The sequence below is a fragment of the Uloborus diversus genome, chromosome 9 (assembly GCF_026930045.1).
Source record: "Uloborus diversus isolate 005 chromosome 9, Udiv.v.3.1, whole genome shotgun sequence".
Lineage (NCBI taxonomy): Eukaryota > Metazoa > Arthropoda > Arachnida > Araneae > Uloboridae > Uloborus > Uloborus diversus.
This window is the reverse complement of record NC_072739.1, coordinates 136,930,778-136,940,629: the sequence shown is the minus strand read 5'-3', so window position 1 is coordinate 136,940,629 and position 9,852 is coordinate 136,930,778. Positions and strand designations below refer to the sequence as shown.

General features: G+C 30.4%; 1 protein-coding gene across 1 annotated transcript in view; it reads right to left on the bottom strand.

Moving 5' to 3' along the window:
* Positions 1-397: 397 nt before the first annotated feature.
* The window catches only part of LOC129230628 (uncharacterized protein C05D11.1-like), a 58,332-nt gene continuing 48,877 nt past the window's right edge, over positions 398-9,852 (bottom strand). Inside the window, exons 19-22 of the mRNA XM_054865044.1 lie at positions 5,939-6,125; positions 4,725-4,868; positions 2,001-2,314; positions 398-512 (exon numbers count right to left, since the gene is read on the bottom strand). Of these exons, the coding sequence (XP_054721019.1) occupies positions 452-512; positions 2,001-2,314; positions 4,725-4,868; positions 5,939-6,125 (706 nt within the window). The 3' untranslated portion in view covers positions 398-451. The remainder of the gene's footprint in view (positions 513-2,000; positions 2,315-4,724; positions 4,869-5,938; positions 6,126-9,852) is intronic.

The following is a 9,852-nucleotide window of genomic DNA, read 5'->3' as shown; positions in this document are numbered from 1 at the left end:
TTCATTTAATAGTTGCGCCATCTTTTACATTTGCTTATGCTAATACCTCTAAAACAGCATCCCCTCATTTAAATAAACTAATTGTAACAAAAATCAATAGAATATACCAATGAAATCAAATTTTATTAATCATGTAGATTTCACAAGGAATGCGTTTGGTATAACATTCCCTGAATAAAAATGTCTGGTAACAACCCTGACCTGGGTAACATAATTTCAAACCTTGATGAAGCTGATTTTTTCACATAATCCTCATTGTTGTATGCATAATACTTTGGAATTTCTTTGCAGAACGGCAGAAAATTGGGTTAAAATGCAGAAAGCTTCTGCAAAATGCAGAAGGATTGGTGGGTCTGTATCTAGTATATTTTTGTTTAGTAATTTAATATTATCCAAGCAAGCTTAAAATAATATTTTATTAACAAAATTATAAAATGTGACAAAATACAATTTAATATTTAGACATAAAGCTGTCATCCAAAGAAGGCACCACAGTCAGCTCTCTGTTTAGCCTGAAATGGAAAAAAAATCAGTCAATTCAAGAGCCTAAATTAAACTGTATTAATAAAATCAATCACTGCAAGTAAAAGTAACTAATGCCCCACAGCACAGTAGCAGTGACAGCAATGATAGAGATATAGTGCACAGACATGAATGAGTTAGCAAACAGTAGTAAATCAATGACAATGACTAAGTTTAAAAAAATCAGCTTTCCCATAACTTTATCCTGTAAAATAAAATTTGATACACCAGATATTCGAGGAGCAAAATAAGGGAATGATGTCAAAAATACTTGAACTTTGTGGCGAACAAGTCCTAAAACAACAATTGCTAAGAAACTTATAAACATTAGCATGCACAGCACGTCCCTTAATCTGCAAGAACTCTTTTCGCAAGTGTTAGTTCTAAACATATTTTCTATCCTTTGTGAATGAAAAAATAAATTATTCCGCATCAATTTTTTAAAGGAAATAGAATGTTGAACATAACTGGGACAGAAATACAAAATCCTGTCACCAATATTTCTCTTAACATTCATAACAATACATGAACAATCGCATTGTCTAAGTACTTTTTTTTGCTCATAAAACAGCAAACTCTAATTATGTTTTAATGCCAAAAAAAAAAAAAAAGCCTCAAAAGCCAAAAAAAAGTTTTTATTTAGCTTTTGTTCTATTTTACCAAAGCAACAGATTTTTACTAAGAGTATACAAGAGATTTTCGAAATGACATAAAACTTTAAATAATCATCTTGTAGGAACAATATCAAAATGTATAAAGAGCTAGTTTGCAGAATCTCAAAATTCCCAATCATCCTCAAAGTTCCAGTATTTTTTCTATTGCTCAAAATTTGGGTTTTTTGCATCTCTAACTGGTCTTCTTTTATCTGCAGTGCAGTCCAGAAACTGCAGAATTTATTTTTTTTAAAGATTTTAAAAATTACTTTCCTTTTTCTTTTTGCTAATTCACATATAATTTTAAATAATGTTTTTCTAAAACTAGTACATTTTATTTTATTATCCATTTTATAATGACAAACACTATTATTTTTCAAATTCTACTTCTTAGTAGCTACAGGATATAGTACTATAAATTTAGTACACTAAACTTGGAATAAGAAGGTGTGGGAACTTCTTTTCAGACACAACTGCAAAAATACCTTTTTAGCAAACAGAACACAAAAGTTCATCCATTGCAACTACAGGAGATTATATGCACACACACAATAATCATGTTTTTTTTTATTTATTTTTTTTTTTTTTTAAAGATTTTAAAAATTACTTTCCTTTTTCTTTCACCAGCCTAAATGCATTGTGTTGAATTTTTTTAATTGCTTAAATCTTTTTAAAGGGATGACCTAACTTCGAAAATTTAAGTGGTAGAGATAACTGCAAAAACTGAAACTAATATTTCTCTCATTATTTTACTCACTTGAAGGCTAACTTCCCAAAAAATTGAAAAGTTATCCATGAAACTAAAGTTTGGAAAATCATACTCACTTTTGAAAACCTTCCACTATTTCATTTTGTTTGTTAGGATGGCAGCACACCGCACACCTAGAGACTTTCGGATCAAAGAGTGGTTTCAAATATTTACTCCCCACTCGCTCCATGTCGGATGTAGTCACTTGGGATATCTTTTCTAACAGTTCTTGAGTATAATTCATATCTATATCACAATAATACGCTTTCAGCGATTCTTCGGCAACATCAGCTACTGTCTTGATTTTCTCAATGACTTCAAAAATCAAACTGCTGGTTCCAGATTCTAAGAGCTCAGTTTCCCACTTGCATGAACCATCCAGGTGGGATTCCTATAAGAAAAACAGAAATATGATGGGCCCATTTTATGGACACTTTTCAATTATTACATTTGAAAAACAGGGTTCATACTCTATTTGGATGAAAAAATTCCATGACTTTTCCAAGACTTTTTCATGACTTCAATAAAAATTTTCATGACCTTGTTACAGCATTATTTAATATCTAACAGGAATAGCACTATTTAGTATCTAACTCGCCATTCTTTAGAAATGGGTATAAGCAAAAACTTCTACATGAATGCCACTACTTCATTGAAGCGCTTACTCATAATGGGAAAAAATAGCAGTGTACACTTAAAAAACTAAACTATTCTTTTTTATCTTTATCATAAAAGTCAAGTAAAGTAAAATCACAGTAAATGGAATATAATGATGCTTAAATGTCGAATACTTTTTTTTATAAACAAGCAGAATGATAACCAATGGGAAAAAGGTAAATGAGTCATCACTTAGTTTCAATAAATTTGCTTCAAAAGTTGCTTTTTAGTGTCAACAATGCATTTAATCATAGACATAACTTGACAGTATTTTAGTTCTTTAAAGTAAAGCCACATAGTTTATTTTTTTATGTTTCTAATCCAGGTAATTATATAAAAAAACCATTCAGTAGTGAATAAATCTTCTGATTCAGAAGTACTTGTTTTGTTTATTTGCACATTTTCAAGTACATATAAATTAACAAGATCAGAAATTTCAACATGTAATGTGTGATTCCCGACATTGAACGTAGCAGTAGGCTGCATGGATTAGTTTTGCATGCCGTATGTTGGGCACTACTGCTTTAGAGTTTTAGAATTCCCCTTTTTCTGTATTTTATCACCTGACTAAAAATCTTTATTTTCTAAAACTTTCAACAAATTATGATAAACTCTGATAAATTTTATAATAAAGTTATTACGAGTGATGGAAACCAACTCGGATGCAATTGAATAGCGTTTTTAAAGTGGGCGTGGCCAAACCAAGAACTTGCAAGTTTGCTACTACAGAATATAAAACATAAGAAGTGTTGAAAATAATAGTTAATTCAAAGATAGTGATGCACAAGCAGTAAAATCACATCACTAAAAACGGCGAGTGGTTGCGATAGAAGTGGATGCAATGAGATTTCAAAATTCAGATTTGATTTTTGGATCGTTCAATTTTCGACTTTTAATAACTTTTATGTGCTATACTATTAAATCACTTAAGATTTCTAACGGTCTTTTAGTTACTGTTACTTTCTCTTTGTCCAGGACATTTTTCCATGACTTGAAATAAATCTCCATGACTTTGAATGAAAAATTCAATTTTCCATGACTTTTCCAGGTCTGAAATTTGCTTATTTTTTTTCCATGACTTTCCAGGATTTCCATGACCCGTAAGAACCCTGGAAAAAGCTTAAACTAAACCAAAATATTGTGTCTGTGGTGTCTGCATTTGTAACAGACACATTTATCCTAAGAATAAAGACACATTTTGTCTTTGTATTTAATAAACAATGACTTGCACATTTTGCAGGTATGACTGCACAGTCACCAACAGGTACAAGTAGTTATTTATTTAGAACAAAACATTTTTTTAGAAAGCTGATAACTTTTATTATAATACCATAATGGTTCCTTACCCCAGCTAAATATATCAAACTTAAAAACCAAAATTTAAAGTTCTGAAAATAAGATACAAATATATATGCAAAAATGTCACATCTAGGCAAATGAATTGAGCAATATATAGAACGTTTTAGAATATTTAAGGTAAAAATTCACAGAACTAGATAGTTCTGTAGGCTAACAATTAGCAGGAGTAGAGAAGTTGAAAAGAATTTTTAGGACAAATTGTTTCTTGAACAAATCTTGTTCTAGCCTGAGTTTAAAAGATTAAAATAATTCAACAATCTTTTATTTATTTATTTATTTATTTTTTGCCAATGCTAGTTGATCAAAACTGGGGCATAATACTTCTTGATAAAAGGATAAAGAGTTTTGTAATAAAAAAGATGCTTTTATTAATTTATTATTATTTATTTTATTCAAATCAAATTCATCAATTGGAAAAACAAATAATTTGCAACAACAAAATTTTAATTTTTCATGAGGGATATAGAGCAAATACAAATTTTCGAATCTTGAATTCAGTTTTTTCAATTCAATTTTATTCTATTTATATATTTATTTATTAATTAATATTCTTACCCCCATGTCATTCTAGTTAACATGAGTAAAATAAGGAAGTAATATTTCAATGCCAGACTTACATGAATTTTTACTTTTTGGGAAAACAGATTTTCTTTTGGTGGCAACTTATTTCAACTTTTAAGGAGCAGGGACAGCACATTGAAAAGTGCAAAAAAGAGAGTAGGACGAAGAGCCCTCCTTAATTACATGGGAGAAAATAACATTTCTGCTCTGAAATGCAAACTTACAATAATGTTTATTGACTCCTTGTATGCTTTCAATAAATGAGTTGACTTGAACAAGACAAAATATATCAATCCGGAATCGGGATCAGTGAACAAATTATAAGTGTAAGCCAGTCCAAGGCCTCGAATTTGTCTCCACATAGGGCCCTAGAAATAAGAAATGTACTTTTCAACAAAAAATTCAAAGCATATTTTAATGCTGGAAGTGAGTGAAAAATGGTTATCACATGCAAGCATAAAGACTGATACAGGTGGTACATGTAAATAAGACACTTATGTATACAGTAGAATGTCAAAAATCCAAAAACACATTTTAAAGCTCTATCAGTAAAAAATAAGTGATTTTTTTTAACTGAGTCAGTTTTACCTGGCAGAAATTAATTCAAGTTTCTTTGGGTGAAATCACTGTATGCTCCAGAAGTTCATTCAATTTTTTATTAAACTACTTTTTAATAGTTCTTCACAGAGTACATGGAGTACTATAAATATTTTCCATTTTTCCTCTCTGTTCAGTAAACAAAGAGAGTTAAATTTTGTTCAAAAATGTAACTACATATCATAGTGTTATAGTGTACTATCAGTGGCGTAGCCAGGACTTCATTTCGGAGGAGTCCAATCAGTGGCATAGCCAGGAAGTTAATTCATGGGGGGGGGGGGGGGCTATGGAAATTTCACAAATTGATATGGAGATCTTAAAAATAAGGAAAATAGATTTTAGAGATGAATATTCTTAACTGTTATTAATGACAAGTAAAAATTTTGCAATCTTTGCAATTAAGTTCTACGTCATACGGTACCCCCCTCATTTCAACCCCCTCCCCTCTTTTAATTTATCAATTTTCCCTTCAAAATTTTTTTAGTAATATGTTGTACAAGAGAAATATTTTTTCTTGTTCTATTTTTTTTACTAGTGTAAAATGCTTGTTTTCAACACCGCTTCAAAATTTTGCATATCTACTTCCACTAATCGAAGTTTCTAAAAATTAACAGCAGAATATTAACAATTGGTTAATTTCTAAATTTAAATTTAGAAATTAACCAATTAACAATTTAAATTTAATTGCTTGGGTCGATCGCCATAACAACACCATCGATGAATGGCTCTGTTTTATGTATTATTACCAAATATAGGCAGTTCACTTTTTGACACGAATGCAATAAGCATTTAATACCAAGGAGACGTTGGTAAAACTAAAGAGTAACCACTCAACACCTACTTCCAACTGATTCAGGTACTGTGTAAGCACCAACAAAGGAGCATAATCAGGATCTTTGTATGACCGGACACAGGGAGCAGTCTGCATGAGGTAGCAGGATTCCACTGACCCAACAGAACAGATCACTCCTTTTTGATCATCTCCACTGTCCGAACGTATGAGTTCACAACATTTCTTCATTTGGGATCTGAGCAAAAGAAACAGAGCAAGTCAGGCGATTGAAACCTTTCTCACATAAATTTTAACAGGATTTTTACTAAAATGTTTAAGAATTTGAAATTTTCTTCAAAAAATTCAAGTGTTTTAAAGACGGGCAGAAACAAAATTTTAAGGAATGGAGTCTACCAGTTTACTGGGTATCACAGCTTCAATAAGGGAACATCTGCCTCCAACTTGGTTACGGACTGTGCCCGACTGATGTGTCCATGACAAGGACAAAACTGCAGTGTGGATATCATTGTGTGTGGACTGGGCCGCAGGCATATTATGCATATGGGGATATTTGTAAGGACATAAGACAAATTTTTTTCTTTTTTTTATATTTCCAGGTCGGAGGTCCGGTGATTTTAAGGATATAAAAACTTTTCAGTTAAAAATTTAAAAAAAAAAAAACCTTGAAAAGATCAAAAACCGTTTTCCAAAAAAAAAAAAATGCCAATGATTAAGTGTGATTCAAGAAACAAAACATTTTAAAAAATATACACTTGTTGTAAGAACCTAAAATAAGTTTCCAAATAAATTAAATAAAAAAACATCACAGTCATTTCCATTTTTCTTTTCTTTTTTTTTACCAAATTAAGATTATTTTCCTTTACTAGTTCAACTGATGAGGACACACCTTTAAACCTGAAAATAAGACATCTCTTCCAACTAATTATGCAAAATATTAAACATTGAACCCTCTATTTAGTTTGAAAATATGCCATATCCCTGGAAATGACTTGCTTTCTAACTAAACATGGACCCCATGCCACACAAACTCCTCAACAAAATACCACATTGATAGAATCGTCAAATACATCACAGAGATTCACTGTAAAAGGGGTAACAACAAATATGATTCCTGGTTACAAAACTGATGGCTGGAGTGTATAAATATTTGAAAATTGGTGAAGCTGAAGGTTTTTAATTCATTGGTAGTTTAAACCAATTAATGTTTCCATTGGCAAAAAACATTTAAAAATTATTCATGACCAGGGAAGAAAGCATATTCTGGAAAAATTACCATAAACCACAAGAAAGTTATGGAAATTAAGAAAATGCTAAAATAAATCATTTTTTTTTTTTTGGCTTTCTACAAAGGGGTCATTTCACGTCAAATTGCTTAATGCCGTGCCGTAATATCTCCCATTTTGCCCATTATTTTTTTACAAATAGATATTTATGAGATGAGCTCAAGTTATTTTTTAAATATTTTTTTATTGAAAATTACACGGAATTTTTTTTTTTTAATCTGATTTTTGATCATTTTTTGGAGTCGCCATTTTGGCATGAATTTAGAAAATCTCTCTAATTTCTTTATTTTTCAACCAATTAAGCTGAATTTGGTATAAATTTCAAGCAAATACTTTTCTCTTTCAGTGTAAACAACAGAAAGTATTCTGTGAATAGTTGGGTGTTGCCACTCTATCTAAAGTCAGTTTTTATGCTCTTCAATTGTTAAATTAAATAATTCATATCTCCGGAGTACCCACTACTATAATCTTCATCATTTTTTTTTTTTTTTTTTTGTAGCATATTAAACTCATTCTCTTGCTATGTAGAAACAAGAAGTTCCGTCTAGAACTAGACGAGCCTACTTTCCCGTATACCCATACTACTTTCTAGTACCTGATCAATATTCTCAAAAATAGCTAAAATCGCAAATTTTTTCAAACATATTTTTTTTAATATTTTAAGCTGATTTCTAGGAATAAAATATTCCTTACTTTTCTTCAAAAAAACGAACAAATAAAATAGCAGCACCTTTTAAACAAAGCAGCTAATACACTTCTTTCCATTAAAAAAATTTTTTAACAGCTTTCAAAACGAAAAAATAATAATAAGTTCATTAAAATAAATACATCATATAAAAAAAAATCGTTTCTTTTTCCCCTGTTGCCGAAAATAATTTTTTAAACGAATTAATGCACTTACCAAAATAAAAAAAAAAACAATAAAATGTCAACTTAAAGAAATAATTTTCATTGTCAAAAAAAAAAAAAAAAAAATCGTCTGCGCATATTTTTCGAGTTTATTCACCGAAAACTAAATACCTAAATTAAAACTTTAGTGTGAAAATAAAAACAAATCATATCAACAATAATTATTTCACAGTTAAAACCACAGCAGCGGAGTCGGAGTCGGAGTCAATCTCATTTTGGGATAAAAGAGTCGGAGTCGAATATCCAAGAATCGGAGTCAGTCATTTGTCCTCCGTGTATAAATGTTTGCCAAAGCTACGAAGTCAGAGTCAAAGTCGGGGAGTCGGAGTCCGATTAATTGTCGGGAACAGGAGTCTGAGTCAGTGTAGGTCCCCCTAAATTCTCGGAGTCGGAGTCGGGAGTAGGTCGTCAAGAGCTATTTCCAACAAAGTTTGTTTGAAGTAAATCCGCTTTCAAGTACGGAATCTACATTGACTTTCAGTTTCCCCGTAGGCGCTAATGTTAAGGGATTTGAACTGTTCAAAATTGAACGGAAAATTGTTCAAATCAAAAAGATATCTTATATACAAGTTTTTTTATCAAAAGCTTTTTCCTACAAAGTTTGTTTGAAGCAAATTCGCCTCACAGTTCGGAATTGCTTTGAATTTCCCCGTAGGCGCTAATGTTAAGTTTTTTTGAACTGTTCAAAATTGAACAAAAAATAGTTCAAATCAAAAAGTGAAATATGGGAATGAGGTGTCCTCGCCGAGATCTTTCGAACAAAAAAAAGTTTGTTCGAATCGGACTATTCATTCAAAAGTTATTAGGGGGGGACAGACCGACAGACAGACCGACAGACATTTTTCCCCATCTCAATACCCTACTTTCCAATTTTTAATTTTTCAATATTTATTTAATTATTTTATTTATTTTTGACTTTTTTTTGTTTTTCACGATATTTTTAAGATGCATTAAGCCTTCTTTCATGCTTTTTTCTTCTTTTTCTGACTTTTACTGGGAAAGTAGGCTAAAAAGGGAGAAGGGTGTTTTTTGTTGTTTTGAAATAAAAAAATAAAGTATATTTTGCAGAAAATACAAGTTTTCTATTGCTTTAAATCCCTTTCAAGCTTAAAAAAGCCATAAAACTTTTTAGAATAATTAATACTGGACTGTCAAAGAATTAAAATTGATTTGTATCAATAGTTAATCGCTAAAAAGTTGTTCACTCTGGAAAAGAATTGTGCAAAAACCTCCGTTTCAGAATTAAAAATAAATAAATAAATAACACTTTTGATTGAAAGGGTACTAAATATTAAGAATACTAATTTGAAGAATAGTGTAAAAAATATTTCTAATGTCATTATTTTGCACTTTTTTTTGACATTAAAAGATGAAAAAAAAATAACAATAATAATAATTACTATTGAAAAGTTTTCATAGCATAAACTTGATTGTATTACATAACACATGACAATGATCATCCACTTAATTAAAATACTCATGCAAGAAATACCCTTCTACTTTTTTCTACATAGCAAGAAAATGATTTAAATATGCTACAAAAAAAAAAAAAAAATTGATGCAGATCATAGTAGGTACTCCAAAGATATGACTTATTTAATCTCCCAATTGAAAAAGCATAAAAACTGACTTTAGTTGGGTTTTGCCACTCTATCTATTCACAGAATACTTTTTGCCGTTCACACTGAAAGAGAAAAGTATTTGCTTGAAATTGATAACAAATTCAGCTTAATTGCTTGAAAAGTAAAGAAATTAGAGAGATTTTCTAAA